Source organism: Topomyia yanbarensis, chromosome 2 (genome assembly GCF_030247195.1).
Source record: "Topomyia yanbarensis strain Yona2022 chromosome 2, ASM3024719v1, whole genome shotgun sequence".
Taxonomy (NCBI): domain Eukaryota; kingdom Metazoa; phylum Arthropoda; class Insecta; order Diptera; family Culicidae; genus Topomyia; species Topomyia yanbarensis.
This window is the reverse complement of record NC_080671.1, coordinates 173,798,138-173,819,265: the sequence shown is the minus strand read 5'-3', so window position 1 is coordinate 173,819,265 and position 21,128 is coordinate 173,798,138. Positions and strand designations below refer to the sequence as shown.

The following is a 21,128-nucleotide window of genomic DNA, read 5'->3' as shown; positions in this document are numbered from 1 at the left end:
AGTTTGAGCGAATTCTATACATTTCTTTTATAAGAAATGTAAAAAGTATCGATAAAAGTGATTTTAAACATCGAATTCAATTGAAAAATATTTGGTTCGCTTCCACACATGAAGACATATAATAATGTTTTATTTCACATAGTTGAATCGTTTGAATTATTATCAGTGTATGCTCGATTTTAGCACAGCAGCCTATGAAAAATTCCAATCCTGTAAAACGACAGTCCTACCGGATTCATTACATTTTCATCTTTCGGCCCGTGCAGAAGCAAAATTTTCATATAATTGAAAAAAAAAAAATTTGGAAGCAATAACTTGATTTATCACCGGATACAATCTAGAAGAAGGTTCCGAATTTAAACAACAACCTAGCGGCTACATAAATATTTTGGAAATGCCGAAGAAAATCTGCTATTCTCCGTGCTTCTCACCATGTGGCCCTTGCGGACCGTGTGGACCTTGCAGACCCTGTGGACCTTTCGGACCCTGCGGACCTTGCGGACCACGCGGACCTTGTGTAAGTATTAGTAGAGGCAGTTCTATGCCTCTGAACATGATAATTTTTATTATGAGTTTTGCTCGAAGCGAAACTGAGACAGTTTCCAACCCCAACTGCTGTGAACGTGTAGGAACTGACAGCGGTTGAGATTATAACTTGACGCGGCTACGGGGTTGAGCAAAAGCGGCATACACGTATTCTGATGCAAAACAAATGCGCAAACTCTACAGGTTTTATTAGGATATGAAAAACGACTCATTCATATGACTGTTTCTAACATAGCCACACACATCCTCTACCTAATATTTTTCTTTTAATTTTATATAGGGCCCCTGTGGACCGTACTGTGATCCATGTCCCCCAGTGTGTGGCCCCTACGATGCGTGTTTCGGAACCTGCTCGCAGATTGGTTGTGCTCCGTGCGGACCTTGTGGACCGTATGGCCCCTGCGGATCGTGTTTACCATGCGGACCCTGGGCACCTTTACCGCCCTGTGCTCCTTGCGGACCATGCTTGCCCTGTGGACCCTGCGGGCCTTCTGGACCCTGTGGTCCTTGTGGTCCATGCGGTCCCTGTGGTCCTTGCGGACCTTATGGGACATGTGGACCGAGCGGACCATGTGGGCCCTGGGGTCTATGTGGACCATATGGTCCCTGTCGAGATACTAATAACGGATGCTGAATTAGAAAAATTTATCTAAAGCTGATGACATGTTGTAGTTAGAAATACAATGCTTTCAAAAATGAAATCGATAGTTTAGTTTTTAAAGATACATTAAAATAAATAATTTAATCTGTTCATTCTATTGAATACTTCATTATAATATCAGGGCGGTTTTAAAACAACTCGGAACCATTAAACTGAGGGGCCCCTATAATTCGGCACATGTTATCAGATGTAGTGTAACATTCGACGAAAGTGACAAGAAGCCTATGAAAATACCTTTCTAACAGCTATAGATTGTCAAAATCCGTTCACGAGCGGCGGAGATATTAAACATTTTGTATTTTCATGCTTCGCTTACCAATTTCCACTAACTAAAAATGAGACCGTTCCATACAGAGTATTGCTTTACTGGTTTTTTAGGGTCAAAACTAAACCGATTTTGAATATCCGGGTATGCAAACACATCTGCGTGATTCAAGGATTTTGATTCCGGAAACATTTTGTGAATTTACTTAATAATCAATTACTTATTTCTCAAAAATTAATAAGCAAGTTCATTTCAAAGACAAAATAATGTGTAAATTCACTTCAAAGTGCAAATTTGTCCAGAGTTTTTTTCGATTATAGAGGTTGTAACCTTACGGTCATTCGCCTCTTCGGGTTTTTTTTGTTGGAGACGGACCACTGCGACCAATATTTAGATCTATTGTGGTTAGAAAAATCTCTTATGAAAAATTTCTAACCCTATGTGCGGGGTCGGGACTCGAAGCCAGGTGCGCTGCGTACAAGGTAATCGATTTACCAACTACGCTACATCCACCCTCATTGTCCAGAGTTGATGTATTTACCCGTTGGATTGAGCAATGCGTTCACTCGTGAGATAAACGTTGGATGGTATATGAATACATTAAGTAATTCTCCTAGTAGTGTGAAAATAGATTTCTAATATAATTTAATATAATTCATATTCATATTATACTCGTAGTATCACCAAGAGCAACTGTATTTTTGAATAGCAAAATTGTAGTGAAAATTTATCAGTTGCATTATTGAAAATAAAGATGTAAGGAATCAAAATTTCGCACTGTAAACAAAAATAATGTCACAGCTCTCTCATTTACCATTCCTCACAACTGACACTGAGTTGTACTAAAAACCCCAATATACATTTTTCATGATCAATGTGACATGAATATTTATTTGCGAAAAATACGATATGTAATTTCAAGAATGTTCGTGTCTCAAAGCAGTGCAGGAGTACTTTCAATACTAACTGGCTTTTCGATGAATTTAAATTCTTATTCTGGTAGTTTGAACTATTTCTTTACAATGGTATTGCTTTGTATAGGACTCCTTAACCCATATCTCCAGAACGAGAATTCCGAACGAAACAATTCGCAAGTAATAAGGATGGGTGGAAAAAGACTGCATTGTAATCGACTGCACGTACGAGTCTTATGCCATCGACAATAATATAATTGCCAACATAGCCTGGACACTTGACACTCTTTTCTAGATATTTCAATGCGAATGAATACTATTTACAGGTGGCCTTTTCTCAGTTTGCTATTTCTAATTACGCGTTAAAATACTGAACCTGAAAATTCTATTCTATACAAAATCAATTTTCAGATGCCTGTAACCAAAAAGATATCTTTTAATTCCAAAACAAATTCCTGATTTCTAGATTTTCTGATGACTAATTAAGGACCATCATTAAAGTAGAAACACCAGATAATCCTAAAAATTCCGTCAAGAAAAAAAGAACGCAAACGTGTTCTTTGCAATAGGATTTTCACAAACATTTCAGAATATTCTGAAACAATGGTTTTGGAATTCATGAAATTCGTTTTATTCATTTACTTCATTTCAACAGCTTTCTTAAAATATTATTATATATTCCCATTTTTGCCTGCTCATTCCTTTAATGTATTATATTCGTTTGGTTTATTTTTTGCATTTTAAATATTTGACTAATACTAAATAAATGATCATTTCATTTTAAAGATTATTTTCATTTAGCATTGGTTTTATTTATTTTGTTTATGTGACCTAATTTTATCTATTGTATTCATTTAATTCTTTGTATGCATTCCGATCAGTTTATTATCTTATGTATCTTATTCGAATTATTCATTTAATTTATTTTATTCACTTTTTTCTAATATTTTTTTCTGATATTTTTCCGGTTCACACTTTTATTCATATTAATAATCTGACTAATTTTGTTCAGTCATTCACTTTATTCATTTCATCTAGAACATTAATTAAATACAATACAATTTCTGCTATTAATTCTATTACTTTTTAATATCGCTGATTTTTTTATTTTAATAATTTAACTGCTTAAAAACAAACAAAATGAAAAAATGATAAAAAGACAGAAAACATTTTTATTGTGATGAAAATTCTTTATTTTGTTTATATTATTCATTCCATTCATTTTATTGATTTTATTAACTCTCTGTTTATCCTGTTATTTATGAACAACATTTTCAAATAGCTTTACTGCCCATGCTCGCAAATCAGTCCCATAAAGATAGAAAACGGGACAAATATGCATTCATGGGCAGTATAACTTTGGGCTTAGACAAGATTTCTTCACAAAAAAGTAAAACTAATAATTGTGACAATCACCGTTTATTTGAGCGCTAATAGTTACAAGAAACTCAAACTATTGCAATTGCTTTGATTGGATTTCACTAGAGCAGTGCTGCCAGAGACATTTTCAGTTATCGGTGAAAAATTATGACGGTTTTGGAACCCTATATATGCGACAAAATAATTAGGTATGAAAGAGTTAATTTAATCCATATTATTCATATTAGGTATTTATTTTATTATTCCATTTTTTTATGGTTTTATTCATATTATTTATTTCAATCATTTTATTAAATGGTTAGTTTTTCCCAGTTCACATATTTTATTCAGTTTCTTAATTTTATCAATTCGGTTTAGCCAGTCCTTTATGTTTTTGTATGATAGCTTGTTATCCTGAAACAATTTAATTTACTCTCTTAATTTCATTATGTTTTAATATCGTCTAATTTTTATTTGAGCTAATTTGATTTATTTATTTTATTAATTTGATTTATGTTAATCATTCTATCCATTTTATGAATAACTTTTTTATTTTAAATTTTGTTTTGTTTTATTATTTTTCTTTAATTTATTCAGTTTATTCGAAGCGTTATTCGTGCATATCTCATATCTAGTTGCTTGTAAATTTAGCGTGTGATCGGCAAGCTAACGAATAATACAACAGTGATATGTGTAAGAAATGTCTCATCTCACTGATAGGTGGATTAAATCGGTTTTTCTATTTTTTTTGGTTCATCGAATAACTACAAGTCTAAGCTTTCAAAATCTTACCGAATTTCCTATTTCAGACAATTGTATCAAGATTTATGTCCGCCGCGGAAATGGTTGGACTCTTGGCACGCTCGCATGTGTGGCTCTGCGTGACTGAAAAATCCTTTTTTTTCGTCCATACTGAATGTATAAATAAATCCTCACATTACACAAGAGGTACATTGTTGCCTTACTTTCCAAATCTTAAAACAAAATTACTTTCGGGTTGTCTAGTCTAGACTAGTCTACACCTACACAGCCAATACGTGTAGAAGTCCTAGAAAATTGCAGACGTTCGCCTACATTATTAATGTTTGTGGCACATTTGGTATGTGGTACATTCATTAAAGCGGCCAGGCCAACGGTGCAGTGTACAAAATGAAGATAATTATAAAATTCTAATTAGCTATTGTTACACAATTTAATTAGTTTGCTTTTACTTAGTGAAATAAAGTACCATAAAGAAAGAATTATTTTAGTGATCAAATTATTGATCTCTTCTGAAATATAAAAATTATACAATCAAATTATTTATTTGATCAGCGAATTATTTTGAACCTTGAATAAGGAAGAAACGTGGACAACCGTACCGATCATCCATTTCAATTTAATGGGGGTTTGATAAATCGTTGAATACGGCTTGGCTAGGTGGGTAATGTCATTCCTTTAGTCCTTTCCTGGGACAAATATATTTAGCCCTGACCTGCCGAAAACAAAATAACTTTCGCTTCGGAGCACTTTACAGATGCCCCCCTTAATAAACTCACTTTAGATTCTCGGAGATGGTAGGGCAGATTTTCACAAACTTAGTCTCAAATTATTATCTACATTATGTACATTATCTCGACAGATTGCTATGAAATTTCGTACGCATCGGTTAAATGGTTCCGGAAATATAGAATGAATCGTCCGGTCATATAAGAAATCCCCATATAAATCGGGACTAAAATTTCCGAAACATGAAATTGCGGAAATTGAATTCGTATTTTTGAAGCCAAATTTCTTTAAAATACATGAAACGAAATTTTATGTTATCCCGAAAAAAATAATTTGATAAAAATCGTTTATTTGGGACTTTTTGGAAAGACTGAACCGCTTTGCACAGTTTCAAGTGAAAGGTATACTGCTCCCATAACCTACTATTGATTTATTACTTGACCCGACTTCCGGTTCCGGAGTTACGGGTTGAAAAGTACGGTCAGGACCATTCATAAATTACGTAACGCGTTTAGGGGGATAGGGGGTACGAGAAGTTGTGACATGTTGTGACATATGGGGGAGGGGGAGTAAGCTAGATCGTTACGTAACATGTTTTTATCGAACAAAAAAATTTTTTTTTTCGAGGGTAGAGAAATTTGTGAGAATTCGTTACATGGGGGGAGGGGGAATCAATTTAGGGCAATTTTCGCGTTACGTAATTTATGAATGGTCCCTAACACCATGGTGTCCGAATGATGTAATACATATATAAATGACTTCAACATTACTTGGATTAGCGGGTCTAGATCACTAATGACCAATCAAAGTAGCTTTGACCACATTGGCCTCAGGGACAAGTTCCTAAGTTAATGTCCTATTTCTCAACGAACTCTTTACCGATTTTCACTTGCAATATATTGTCCACTATCGACAATTCCTGGGTTCCGGGCATATTCAAAAACTAAAGCCACTTCGGTGATTACTAAATCAATTATTACTAACCTAGTCTCAAATGGAAGGTATAATATGAAGTTGGGTGTTGCACTCATCATTCATCCCTCTCCCTCCTTCCTCTCACAACCCTCTCCAACTTTCTCACTCTTCCCTCTCAGTCCAATCTCACACCCGCATTCGCTTCATCCACCTATATACCAAAATACGTTAGGTTGTTCCCGACGTATCCACCCCTTCCAACTAATTATCCCCCACTTCCTTACCACCCCGCATTTCAAAATATGTTAACATGAAAACAACATTGAACTCACACTGATTAAGCTAATTAAATAATATATTTTTGTTGTTTGAAGTGTCAGCGTCGACATGCTGCTCATCAGGCTTGTGGCAGTCATTCACTTATATATACCTACAAAGTTTAATAATAATTTAATAGACATTTCCACAATGTTACATGTACCCAGCTATTAAATCATAGCTTTTTCACTACACCGGTGTAGCACTAGTGTGTAAATCGAATATAAACTTCAAGCGTGATAATCGGACTGAAACTCTTCAGCATAAAATTTACTTACAAAGTTCTCCTCTAAAAAAGTCGGCAAGGATGAAACTCGACTATTAAAAATGTCTACATAAAATAAATTGTTCGCAGGAAAATCCATATAAAGTTACATTCAAGAATAAAAGTCGGATAAAGAAAGTACTTTGTGAATGCCGGGTATTTCTATTTTTCGGTTCTTACACTGATAGTTTTTTAAACGATTTTTATATTGAAGAGCTGCTGTCCAATTTTTTCGCTTGAAGTTTATATACGTTTCTTATATTCTAATATACAATATTTGAAGCAGGTTTTACAAAGCATGTTCTGTTCTTACGACTTTTAATAAGAGTCGGTCAAATTAGACATATTGTTATGGGAATTGGGAAGTTAATTGAACATTCACTGGTGGCTACATGGAGGGGGGACCAGAAGCTTTTCCGTTAAAAAGGTATTTGTATTTCCCTAATTCAATACGCAAATATTTCAGAAGAGATCAATAATTTGATCACTAAAATAATTCTTTCTTTATGGTACTTTATTTCACTAAGTAAAAGCAAACTAATTAAATTGTGTAACAATAGCTAATTAGAATTTTTGCAATCATTAAGCTAAGTATTGTTTCTGTTAGGGCTATGGTACCGACAATTCCAATATTTTTTGGTTGTTGGAGACGAACCACTGCGACCAGTATTTAGATCTATTGTGGTATGCACATTCCTTAAACTAAGTGTATTATCTACTATATTGATAAGTGATTGTCGTTATTGAGATACACACTCTTCCCAATTAGGCACACCACTTCGTATGAAGTTTATTACTTGCTTGTAATTTGCAGTCCAAATATCAAATGGCTCCAATGTTCCTTTACCGAGGACTCTTAGTCTGCGTTGTATCAATGCACTGCATACCGATATTGAAAAACCGGGGGATACCGACCAATTTTTGGTACAAGAATTCAAATGCCATTGTCTTCGCTAATCTATCTGCGAACGAGTTGCTACTCATGGATTAGTTTGTTCTTAAAACTCTTTTTTGTGTAACACAAATTATGTTCATCAACACCAATGAAAATCGAACATAGATGTTGATATATGTAATTCTAATAGCCACAATTCAATAAAATAACACTGTTCGGCTATTAGCATTTTCGTTTCTCCAGGTGCTACACCGTAGTAGTGCAAAAAATGAGATCGACTGATTACACTGAAGTTTGGATGAGTGTAACATCGATTACACTGACGTAGTGTACAGTCAAAAACGCTTTTAATCCACCTAATAGTGTGATGAGACATTTCTTATAACTCCTATCACTCTCTTCGGATATTATATCGTTTGAGAACATTTAGAACTTGATGCTTCGCGATGTTTTTGATAACACATACTACATGGGAAAGTGGCAGGACTCAGAGAATCGCTCAAATCAGCATAGGACAACATCAGTGCTAGAAATCTCAAATCAAATCAATGGGAAGCGAAAAAATGGCCCATAAAATAGACATAGCTACGAATTATTGTTAATGCTCTGTTAATAAAATATCTAAATTGTGGTGGGAAAACTGAATTTTCCTAAAGGGGTTATATATTGTACTGAGCCAAAAAAATCGCATTTTTTTTAATCGATTTAAAGTTTATACTTTACCCTTTGGCGATTGTTTACTTTTTCGGTCCCACCTATCAGCATTGAAGTATCGTCCTTACGTTTTTTTACAATAACAACAGTTCTACACCACCGATTTCGTCCGGGTTTTTTTCAATAGCGATCATTGTTACTATTTACAGCTGATATCAGCTTGATAATCCTAAAAAAATACGAAAATGACAGTTTCGCTTCAAAACTGCTAGCAAAAAAAGTATCGCCCTGTTTGTTTGCATGGAGCGTGGAGGGCGAAACTTTAAATAAACAAACAAAAATACAGTTTCGCCCGTTGTATTTTTTGCTGTAGTTTAAGAAAGCAATATCGTAGAATCAAAATTTTTAGGTTAATTGGTTGCGTTTCAAAGCCCTCATTCGCATGTATGAAAAAAGCCTTATGTTTACATTTGTAAGTATCGCCATTTTCACAAAAAAGGGTTGAAATGAAATCGCAGCTCCGGATATCACGCCATCTCTGAAGTGCATGCGTGCATAGTTCCAAATTTTACTTCGACATCGAGTTTTTCTAAAGGTGACTTCCCAGTAGTATCCTTGATTTGAATTATTATCGCTAATCCTAATGCCAAAGAACAAATAAAAACCTCTCGAAAACGAACCGTTTGGGGAAATCATCATCATTACTGGAATTTTCATTTTCACGAAACTTTTCGATAACCTTCCGTCACTTGCGTTAATGCACTGTGTGCACAGTGCACTGAAAATCTAGCGAAATCGTCTTAGGGCACCAGCGGGTCTAATTCAGAGCTATCTGCGCGGCGAGTAAAGTAAAGAATACTAAAAATTTATTTCTATTCCATAATTTTCAGTTCAGCAATTCGAGAGATCGTGCTCACCGCAAGCCATGAAAAATAGACTACGTTGTGAAGCGATGGTCACTATTTATTAAAAAATCACGGTTAAATAAAAAAAATTATACTATTAAAAAATTTCAAATAGTTTATAATTTTCACAAACTTATTAAGAAAAATTGTTTAATAATCTTTCGTAATATTGTGTAAGAAAAAAGCTGAAAATTTCAGTATTTTCTCTATCTGCAACATATTAACCCTTAAGTATACCAATTAATTGGTATACGAATTGGAATAGGTTCGCCAAATTTTGGAAGAAGTCTATAAAAAAACCCCTTGAAAATTACCTAAAAATTGTTGTAGTTCGATACAATAAAAAATCCCCAAAAATGAAATGTACCTATTAATGTGAAACACAGTGAATAATACATACAATAAAGACCCATTTTTATCAGTCTCATGGTGTATTTTAGGCTGACAAAATGGGGACATTGACTAAATCGGGCAATTATTTTTTCTTTATAATAAACTGAAGCTGTAAAAATATTCTTCCCGTCCCTTGATGTAGTCTGATAACTATTTCTGATTATGATGAACTTTTTATTTTTGCATATTTCCATCTTTATGATAAAGAAAACATGCTCAAGAAAGGATTTACTCGAATTCAGTCTTGTTCGTCTGCTAGAGCCCATCAAACATATGTTCATATTTGGCTGATAAAATCAGGGTTTCAATGTATTATAATAGATATTCAGCATTCGAAGAAGTTTCTTGTGAACGAGTGTAGAACGACTTTGTTTCTACTTACTTGAAGTCAGCGGCGTAGCCAGAAATTCGGTTTGGTGGGGGTTTGGTGAAAATCGATCATACTGTCCAAACGGCATAATTCCGAAACCGTAATTTTTGAAGTTTTAAAATTATGCAGAATTAATTTTTCAGAAAATAGTAACAGAGTTCGTGTCTAGCGAATTTGTTGAGACTTTATTGTAATCATGAATATTAACCTGAGAAAAATCACCATAAATACTTCTTGGACGATATACTGTCAAAATTATTTTATCAAATGATGCGCTGTTTAACGTTTGTAAAACTCATCGAAGATACTAAACCTCCGAAGTTGGCGGTTTCAAAATGATGCTATCTTGACCTTAAATTACTGATTTTAAACATTTGACCTATACATATAATTGGTCATACAACAAAAATCAAATGCTCATCAAAATCGATCAGAACCTGCTAGAATCGAATGGAAATCGTTATTTTTCATAAATTTCTCTCTACATTCGGAAAGTGTTATCCTCGTTATTCATCATATTACGTTTTCGTCTCAACTCGACGCATTCCCAAAAAAACCTGTCTTAATCCACCTAGTGGTGCAATTGTGCTTGTCTCATTTGTCCAGACTACGATTCCATGGCTGGTTATGTTCAATACAATGGTGGAAATGAATATTACATGTTCAGTACGATTTGCACATACATACAATGGATCGACAGCCACGATCTTGAGATACTATGTGATACTGAAACGTCGCTTGAAACCAGGGGCGGATCATGGAGAAAGGTCCGGGAGCTCCAGATCCTGCCGAAAATTTTCAACTTGTTAAGAAATTTTAAACTAGTTTTAATTTTAAAGTAGCTACCCCTCACTGTATACTCCCTCCGGGCCGGTATGATTGACGAGTTTTAGAGTGATTGCATAACCTTTCTATATGAGAAAGACAAAAATGTACCAAAGTCCAAAAAAGTCAAAATACAAATTTGATTTTGAAAATTTTTCATTTCAGTTTATATGGGAATTTGCTGTGTGGTTGCACTCTTCAACTCGTAACTCCGGAACCGGAAGTCCAATCAATAAAAAATTCAATAGCAGCCGATGGGAAGGTTGTACCTTTCATTTGAGACTAACTAACTTGAGGCTAAATCGGTCCAGCCATCTCTTAGAAACAGAGGTCACATTTTTTCCATATACACACATACATACACACAGACATTTTCCGATCTCGACGAACTCAGTCGATTGGCATATGACACTCGGCCCTCCGGGTCGGGATTAGATTGACGAATTTTAGAGTGAATGAGAAAGGCAAAAACATTTTTGGCAAATGTTGAAAGTTATGCATTTTTTTGGTGAGCAGTTCTATGTTTCATAGACATTAAATCAATTTTAACTTCGCTTTCTATTAAATAAAGACTTTTATTACAGTACATCTCTACAAAAGCGAACTCAATTTGAAAAGAAATCTGAGGATTATTATTGATTACAGAACTCTGGAATTTTCTATTGGAATGTTTTCAGGCAGGAATTTGATATTGATGCTATTAGACAACTGTGAAATCAAGACCAATAGATCAGGTACATATCAGGACCCCATTCCGACAATTTATCAAAAGTCCTCATGATGTTTACAACAACAGGTTATCAATCTACGGATCAGATAATTGTTATTGTAATATTGAATTAAATCAGTCTGCATCAATAAATTTTCAACTTCAATCCAATATTTTTTTTGGGTGTGGTGGGGGGGGGGGTTGTATGGTGTTAAACCCCAAAACCTTCTCTGGGCTACGCCGTTGCTTGGAGTTATTTATTTGGCTTTTCATTTTCCGATATGTTTCAGATCGATCCGATGGTCATTAGTTAGAAAAATTGCAGTCAGAAGGTTCGCACAAATGAACATTTTTGTACTGATAAGTTATCAAGTTCCTTCCAGACAACTTGGAAGTGTTCGGTGCGGTGATTATTTCTAGCGGTTGGAGATAGAAAAATAAAATACAAAATTCGATTTGTCGAAATAATTTTTGGCTTATTTCAATGGATTATTTCTATATTGAGCAATAAATAGGCGACAAAGAGTAATCCATAAACAACAAGCCATAACTTTTAAAGTATTCAAAATAGATATTTGAAGTCTTCAGTAAAGTTATTCGCAAAAGTAAGAGCTACAAATTTGTAGAAGGCATCATTTCGATATAATCACTTCCAAGAAAATTTGTGAAAATATCTCACTCATAGGGGGATTAATCAGCAAAAGCACAATACCAAAAGAAAGGGCATATTTCCTCCATTAAATTCTCTGAAGATACTATTGACCTAAAATAAGCCGTTTTGGCGTTAATAATAGATTACATGTTTTTGGTCATATTTCTGGCAATGGGAAATGATAAAAATCTTTCGTCCGCATTTAGTGTTTAATATCTCTTTTGATAATAGTCCGATTTCAACAATCTATAGCTTGTTCGAAAGATATTCGTTAAAGCTGTCTAAAAACATATAAATTGTTAATCTATATTGTCAATTTTGGCAGATAATTCAAAAAAACTGCAAAAAACGCCATTTTTACGCATTCAAACATTCATATCTTGGAAACTAAACATCAGAATCAAAAACAAATTAATAGCGTTCATACTGTTTTTTAGTTCTTTCATTTAAAATTGGTTTGGATAAGATCGGTTCAGCCATTGCTGAGAAACACGAATGAGAATTTGTCCGTTACATACACACACACACACAGACACACACACACACACAGACATTGTCCCAAATCGTCGAGCTGAGTCGATTGGTATATAAGACTCGGCCCTCCGGGCCTCGGAAAAAATCTTGAAAGTTTGAGCGAATTCTATACATTTCTTTTATAAGAAATGTAAAACGTAAAATTCCATAACATGAGTATAATGAGACCGCATAGGGAGCTTTTTATCGTTGCCTGAATCGTCATAATGGAGTTATCGTGGTAGGCCTTGCATTGGGCAAAGAAAAAACAGCGGTTGGATGAAAATCATTCAAAACTTTCCTTTCGGCCAAAGCAGTCGTAAAATTCTCGTGAAATATTTTCCCCGTAATATTAGAAGCGGGTTCGGCCTATATTTACTATGCCTCTGTTATGCAACTACATTGGATGTCCATCGGTAAGTATTATTCACACACTTGTTTAAATCAACATACACAAAAACAATGTCTTGTACTTGTCACTAGTCTAACTTCTGCTACGCACCGGGATGTGGACCATGTATAGCTCCGTGCGGTCCTTGGGGACCCTGCGGGCTAGGTTGGCCTCGTACTCCATTTAGACCCCGCGGTATTCCGTGCGGATCATGCTGGGGACCAAGTGGACCGTACAATCGCATAGAATATTATGACGGTTGAATAATCGAATGTTGGTAAGTTTAGGATAATCGTGATTTTGTGCCATTGCTAATATATAACCCTGTCTCATTTGACTTACCTCATCAGCTCAAAACTGATGCACAGATGATTGCGGAAGTAAAAATAGTCTAGCATGTGTATCACATTGTATGAACCATCAACGTCCTTCTTCCGCAGTTCGTCCAAAATCCGAACTTCGACGAGGGCCTGATGGTGGAAGCGCTTTTTGTTGCGGATGATTTTGATTGCTACATGCTTGTTGGTTTTATGGTCTATCGCCCGAATCACCTGGCCGAAGCTACCTTTTCCGATGACCTCGAGGATCTCGTACCGGTAGCAGATGTGGTCGTGAATCACCTGAGCGAAGTTTTGGTTTGTACACGAAATCCGTTTTTTTCTCAAAACTAACAACTTACCTTATTATAGCTGCCATTGTCATCATCATAACCCGAATTAAGCGTGCTGCCTGGCTTGGCGTTAATTTTGCAGGCATCGAGACCCAGATAGTAGACTTCCGGGTACTTTTCTATTTCCTGCTTTTCATAGTCGGTTAGCCCGGTTCCATGGTACTTCAGTGCCTCTGCAAACATGAATAAAAACAGCATCCCATTAGTAATGCGTTCTAATAACTGGTCAAAATGGCAGGTAAATATTGGTGAAATAGAATAAAACGTATTAAAACTGAATAGATTCTTTGCCTCGGTAAACCAACCTCATTGAAATTTAATTACTCGTTTAAGAATAAATAGAAACCACACCATGCGCTCAATAAGCAACTAATTTTACCCTTGCGGTACTCATTTCCCTTGAGATATGCAGCAAAAACTTAGAATTAGAAATGTCAGCAGAAGTTCTGCCGCAACCAGACACAGATATATGTTGTTTCGAAAGTTCACTCATCCTTCTTAGGCTTTCGTCTCGTGTTGAAAAATCATGAATTATCAAAACAAATAAGACACGAACGGTACTTCCTCTCGTCGTCCGTATCCCACAGTCAATTCATTGCGAAGTCTTCGTCTTCGTTAGTCACGTGTACCTACTAGTCTTGTTATTGCAAACGGAAAGTGCGGAAATATCTCTTTTATAGCGAGAATACTAAGAAGCAAGTTCCGTCAGAGCTTTCTGAAACCATATTTGCTTGAGCACAGGCGGGAAAAGTCGTGAAGAAGCGGTAATTTAATATTTCCTCCACTTACAAGCATGCTCTTCCGTAGTTCATAATTTGTTCCCGTTCGTCGATGGAGCGCGGTGCTGTTTGGTTGTTGTTTGGTGGAAAATTGTTCTCCAGAAGGTGGAATATAAATTGCATCCAGTTTTGCATATATACAAAGTCTTCGTTGGGTGATGAAGCACTAGTCACGCGTACCTAACTACCATGTATATATTTGATGAATTGAAGAAAGCGCATGTTGCCAAAGTTGACTGCAGTAATGGGAAAATTTGCGTATGGGTGTGGATGTGTGTGCTTGTTCAGCGTCTCATCGCTGATGGAGCAAGTTGGTAGTAAACAACTGGCGTCTCCTTCGAAATGTTGCATGATGGAGGCGCTAGAAATTTGTGTAGTAGGTATGTAGGAACGACTCATTTTATGGCAGTTTCTATTTGTAACGCTGGTTGCATGCATTTAGGCTATTATGGTTGTGTTCAGCGATTTCGTTGTTTAATATTCAATGGAGTGTCCAGGGAATACCTTTAAGGTATACATTTAATTATTAACGAACCGATTTTAGCACCTAAAGAATCATTTGCTACTGAAAATAGGACACGTTTCGCTTTTACATGGCACTTAACCAGTGTGCATTATACAAAAGCTCTATTACACCCAAGTTTGAATGAGTGTAACACAGACTACACTGCACTGGCGTAATGCTTTCTCGAAAAAGAAATTGCTTTTTAATGTTTGTTACTGGAAACAATTATTAAGCGCCTTATCGGTTGCGTTCTTCTCCTACGACCCACCAGGAGCAAGCTTTTCAATTTGTGTAGTTTAAGGTTGAGCAGAGAATGGGCAAAAATCGAAAACGAAAAAAGCAGTTTTTTCCACACCGTGTGTTAGATCTTCATAAAAATCAATCAGCAATACTGTAACAACATTCTACATAAGCTGATTAATTTTTATAAGGATCTCACACACGGTGTGGAAAAAACTGCTTTTTTTCGTTTGCGATTTTCGCCCATTCTTAATTACTGTTTCCAGGTATTGACAGAACACTTCGCAGCATCCAAACAATAACGATAGAGATTTGGCCCGTTCGATGAGAGGGAGAGGTGATGATCTGCTTATAGGAGACTTTGGGGGTCGATAAGCAGATTGGGAGGTATTGGAGGCTGTGGCGGTGATCACGATCCTGTTGGGAATAAATGATGGCATCATCATCGAGATCGCAGGTTCGGTTCATGCTTGAGAACATATCTTTTCTCAGTGTTTCCAATAAAAAGGTGAATTTTCACCGTTTCTTCATTCTCACCGTTCCGGTCTTTCTCTTTCTGTTTTCCAGTGGACGCGGTAATAAAAATCCTCCAATGGATTTTAGATTCGGTTCTGGATACCACTGCATGACATTTGCCTATTCCATCTTAACGTGGGCTATGAGCTTCTCCACCAGCTCTATCAACAAATGTGAATTCGTAAGATGAGATTGTAGTCCCGCTGCTAGGAGATGGTCACACAGGTTTTGCACAGCCATCTAAAACTCGATGAGTGTGTCGAACTTTTCTGCCTTGGGTGCTAGAGTTGATCGTACCATATCCAAAAGCACGTTGATCAGCAATTTCGGTCGTCCATAGGGAAACTGTAGCGTACTGATCCCTTGTGATTCCGGTAGGAGAAGACGGCTTCTGACGGATTTGTGCGCTGCACCTTTCAAACATCGCTGTAATGTCATACGATTGTCTACACGGGAATATCCACAGCCAAACGCTGCGGTTGTATTCGCTAAAGCACTGATAAATATCGGAGATTCCGCGAGATCCCCGGCGAAGGGGGGTAAACAGCGAGGATGTAGGGGCTTGCTCAGACATTGACATTGAGTTGTGTCATTGCTCTAGGAGCAAACTATGCCTCATTTCCACTCAAGTTGGGAAATGGAAGGGAGGTTGGGATAATGGTCCTCAGGTGTCAAGTCTATTGAACCTACTGGCGTCTGTAATTGATGGTACGACTTTCTTCTGTGAGTTGTTCTTCCATCAGCCTGTATTTCCTTCCGCGCCAGCTGCATTGTCTTCCGCTCCAGTTTTAAGGCCTTCTTTTCGGCCTTCAACTCGCACTGCTCAATTGCACGCTCTTCCTCTAGAAGCTTTAGTCGCAATGCAACCCGCGCAGACTGATTGCTGGATGACAAAACCACACTCTGTGGTAAACAAGTCCACGACCGTTCTTCTATCGAACTGGTTACTCCCGCACAACGCATGTGCCACCAACTGTCGCAGTTGTCACACTGCACAAAATTATCGTAGGAATCGGGGCGCGTGCATCCGACGCAGCGACGCCGGGCTTGGGTCCGGAGTTTGTGGCGAACCGTTTCCCGGACCATCCTGATTCTTTGAGCCGGAATAATGATCGCTCATAACGAGTAATAAAGTTGTGTTGGGGCGGAGTGTTAACACCGGTTAATAGCAGCACGTTCCATTGATGCAGTGCAGCTTTATACTGCAAATGTACTAATTATAACTAGGCTATAAAATCATCTTACATTTACCTACACCTTCGGTAGTTTTCACCGGATTAACAATCCACCCTACACGTGGGGAATTCGGTGTAAATCCTAACCCAACTTTTGGTTGATTTTAAACTAGAATAATAAATTTAGGTTTTATTTCAGCACTAATCACCCCCGTAGGATAAAGGAATTTTAATTAGCACTAAGAAACTATTTCGATTTACCTTTACCCCTTAGATTTTTGGCAGCGCTACTGAGAGCAACAATTATCTATTTCATGGGAATTATATGGCTAAAATTGCTTTATAAATCGAAACTTTAAAGATGTCATGTTAAAAGTTCGTTTTCCTAATTCCTTTAATTAAATATTAGTCACGAGATCGCATTTTTTTACTTTTTGAATAATCCGATCTAGAAGTATGCATATTCAACATTCCTTTTTCAGAAGAGTCAATATTTTTAAAGATGAAAATTTACATGCTAAATTTTTGTAATATTTCCAACAGAATAATCTTGAACTACAGTTTTTAGATTACTTTTGAACATGATATTTCTCTATGGGGTGCTCTCTACAATATCGACCAATTTAATACTAATATTTACATAGGGTTTCCATCTCTATGGGTTTGACCCGGAGACTCCGGTTTTCAGGGACGATCTCCGGGTCTTCGGGTTGATAACTATTTCTCCGGACCGGTTGAGACGGCGAAGAATTTTTACTTTTAAATATACAAGTTAAATTTTGAAATATATTGAAAAACAGTGATGGTGAGTATACTTGCCTTCGTTTAACTCAATATGCAAAAATCTGTAATAATATTGACAGACAATCATTGCCCCATTTGTGAGAGTTGTCGTCACTCTACCAACATACAGTCTGCGAGAAAGGAGACAAGTGCTACCATGTTATATTAGAGCGCTATATGGTTCCCAGTCAAACCATATAGAACTTGGTACGATATTCTGTCTGGTTTTAGACAGAACTTTCATACAAATTATACAATCGATTGATCCCCAATCTCCTTCAGAGTCGGTTATTACATATGAGCCGGAACTCTGATTGACGGAAGAGAGAATTAAATTTCGAATGGTTTTGCTGGGATATTCATCTTCCTCCACTCTCTGCTTAAAGTATCCTTCGCTTCAAATCAGTTGTAAATAAACAAATCAAGACATAAGACATATCAGCCTGATAATAGTTTGAAGTGATTTAAAATTTAAAGTACTGTAATGTCGGATGCACATTATGAAAAATTATGGCTGTGCCTTCAACGACAGTTGGTTATTGAATTCAAAATACAAAAACTGGCTTGAAAAACTAGACAAATGCACAGCTCGTTGTAATAAGTGTGAAATTTCGTTCACAGTTCATCATGATGCAGAACGAGCCATGATAAATCATTTGAGCAGTAGTTCTCATCAAAAGTTGAAAAACATTCTTGCATCAAATCAGCACCTGACAGCCTTCACGCACGTAAAAGGTAAAAATGGTTTTTGCAACTTAAATTTCTTGTAATAAACAGTAGGTCTACAAATATGTTTTTAGGTACTCCCGAAGAACTAAAAACTGCAAAGCAGATTTGATGCAAGTCTATCACGGAATAAATCATTACCACAGTTATTTAAGTGTCGACTGCAGTATAAAATTAATGAAAAAATATACCCGGACAGCACCATAGCTAAATAACAGAAATGTGGAAGAACAAAAACGGAAGCTCCAGTGCAAATAGCGTTGCCACCTTTGGAGTGGTTTTGACCCGGAGATTTTCACTGACCTTGTAGTGGATTGTGAGTGAAACTAGACAGAAATTGGAATCAAAGCGATTGCTCGGCATTTTTGAGCAATTTAATCGCTTTTTATTATTACGTTAAAATAAAGTTTTTCACGTTTGAGATCGGTTTTTGTCGGTTTAATCTGGTGTAGTATTTCACTTCCCCCATTAAGTGACAAGAATACAAAAGCACCAGCTACTCTCGCTGTGGAGGAGTCGAACGTGCATTGCTCTCCTCCATAACTAACTGGAAAAGGACTGCAAATGAGGCAGGGCTGCGGCATCACATGGAAACCACTATGTGGTTTCGGTTATTCATCACCAGAGGTCGCAAAAAATTCACCTCCCTAGCCAGCAGTAAAGGGTCGCTGCAGAAGTAGCAACAATACCTGACGAACTCATTTGATGTTGACCTAGTCAGTTGAATTAGAACAAATCTGCCATACCTTGGTGCAGCTGGTGTAAAAGCGAATTTTGCAACATTTGGAATCATTCGAAGGGGCACTTGGCTCGTTAGGTGGTGTTTGTGGAGTCCAAACGAAATAGGAGAAGATGGGGTAAAACGCACCCCCTAAGGAAACATGATCATAACTAAGCTGTAGAACATCAATTGGGAGAATTTAATTAATGATATCGTGTAGCCAACATTTTCCTCTGTAATCAAAACCATATCGCTTTGCAAAATACTCAAAAACTTGAAAATAATTCAACTTTCAAGCGGGGCAAAACGCACCTGTGCGGGGGCAAAATGCACCACAACAATGGGTCATAATGCACTACAACAACGGGGTAGAATGCTCGGCGAACAAGCAAGTAGTTTTGTTTTCTAACGAGATTTCACAAAAGTGTGCCATTAAATAGCCTTAGGTTATGCAATTGGTAGATGTTCAGAACGATTTTTCTGTTTTCGCATAAAATAGTGACGCAAAATCGTTACATCGTTTGATTTTAGATTTTAAAATGACACGCTGCCCCAGATAGTGCAGTAAGACATTTTCAATGTCAAAACCAGCAAAATCAAAGAAGAGGACATTTTGCCCCCGATGGAGCAGAGATGTAAATTTAGCAAAAAGTGAATTATTTAGTAGATTTTTCATATGTAGTGCGACAGAATAATGAACAACGGTATAAATAGAACTGGAATGCTCTAATATAATAGTAAAACAGTATTTATAAGAGTGGAAAATCTTTGTTGCACGAGCCACAATAATTACATGAGAAGAGCACGTTATTGTTTTTGGTTTTTTTCTCGAGCTGCTATTGATGTACGGTTACCAAACTTTGACAGTGTATGTTTATTATGACGGACTTCCAACTGGTGTTACCGTTTTCTAGAAATTTTCAGCTGATTTCGATATAATCAAGGGGTGCATTTTGCCCCGGGGGTGCGTTTTACCCCTTTCATGCCCAACTTTTTTTTCTAGTGAATCTAAGGTTTCATAACTATTTTTCCTTGAAGATGGTTGGGTCAAGAAACACGAAAAGCCTATTTTCATAAAGATAGGTGCTTCCATGGCAGTGCTAGAAGCTGGTCAATTTTTATCTTCTAATGCTCAATACAATTCTACTAGAATAACTACAATAGTCCAATTATGTGGAAAACGTAGCCAACGACAGTCTAAATTGATAAGTTTTATCAGTTTTTAATAATATTGCACCATAACGAAGATATATGAAAAAATCATTTTCCGTTGTCAACGTAAACTGTCCCTGGCAGCACTGCTCCATCGGAATCCAATCAGACTAATTGCAATAACTTCAGTTCTAGAGCTGATCGTTGTAACTGTTAATACTCAAATTATAGGCAATAATCACATTAATGAGCGTTACTTGTTTTTGCGAGCAAATCTCAACTCAATCAAAAGTTACAGCTGTTTAAAAACGTTGTTGTCCACAAACAACATGGGCATGAATGGGTTAAACAAATTTGTGATCTTTCAATCTGGGCGCCGGAACTATACCTTGAACAAACTGAGCGAAGAAAAGAGCTGCATTCTGCAAAATTGGAGAGGCAAGTAAAGTTCTGTGTTCTTGCATATTTATTCTCTCCATAAGTAGCCGGGCAGTTTGGAATTCTGCCAAGGAATCTCTGATTGATCTAACAGAAAAAGATCGTCCTGGTGACAGGCTGTGTTCGAGCTAGCAAAAGAACTAAGAGTTACACATAGTAACAACATAGACGGTCATGGAATGGTCTGGTCTTTCTGGGCTAACACTATTTTTAACGCTCCCACCCATCTAAGGGAAGCTAAAAAGAATCATTGTCCCCAGCACCTGGCTCATTTGTTTAGAACCAATGAAGGAGCTCACGTGGAAACAATACGACGGGAATTGAATGTAGCGCACTGTATCAACAATAGTTTTCACGAGGAAATCGCTGCTCTTCGCCAAGTGTA

At 36.7% G+C, this 21,128-nt stretch overlaps 2 protein-coding genes and 1 long non-coding RNA gene across 16 annotated transcripts in view; 2 read left to right on the top strand and 1 right to left on the bottom strand.

Moving 5' to 3' along the window:
* LOC131682154 (dual specificity tyrosine-phosphorylation-regulated kinase 2) overlaps positions 1 to 21,128 on the bottom strand; it is a 382,133-nt gene that overhangs the window by 56,773 nt on the left and 304,232 nt on the right. For all 14 annotated transcript variants that reach the window (XR_009304031.1, XR_009304030.1, XM_058963403.1 and 11 more), the window contains 2 exons: positions 13,718 to 13,881; positions 13,381 to 13,658 (listed from right to left, as the gene is read on the bottom strand). Coding sequence is in view for 12 of the 14 variants with exons in the window: in XM_058963403.1 (XP_058819386.1) it covers positions 13,381 to 13,658; positions 13,718 to 13,881 (442 nt within the window). In the remaining 2 variants the exon portion in view is untranslated. The remainder of the gene's footprint in view (positions 1 to 13,380; positions 13,659 to 13,717; positions 13,882 to 21,128) is intronic.
* On the top strand, positions 233 to 1,223 carry LOC131682156 (outer dense fiber protein 1-like). Its single transcript, XM_058963416.1, has 2 exons — positions 233 to 517; positions 827 to 1,223. The coding sequence occupies exons 1-2, from the start codon at positions 395 to 397 to the stop codon at positions 1,178 to 1,180; spliced, it is 477 nt and encodes a 158-aa protein (XP_058819399.1). The 5' UTR covers positions 233 to 394; the 3' UTR covers positions 1,181 to 1,223.
* Positions 12,901 to 13,866, top strand: LOC131682157 (uncharacterized). Its single transcript, XR_009304032.1, has 4 exons — positions 12,901 to 13,063; positions 13,131 to 13,315; positions 13,389 to 13,673; positions 13,728 to 13,866. It is a non-coding gene; the product is annotated as an uncharacterized LOC131682157 (long non-coding RNA).

Coding starts and splice junctions, on each gene's coding strand:
- LOC131682156 (XM_058963416.1), top strand. CDS start 395: ATGCCGAAGAAAATCTGCTATTCTCCGTGCTTCTCACCATGTGGCCCT. Junction 518..826: donor GCGGACCACGCGGACCTTGT/GTAAGTATTAGT, acceptor AATTTTATATAG/GGCCCCTGTGGACCGTACTG.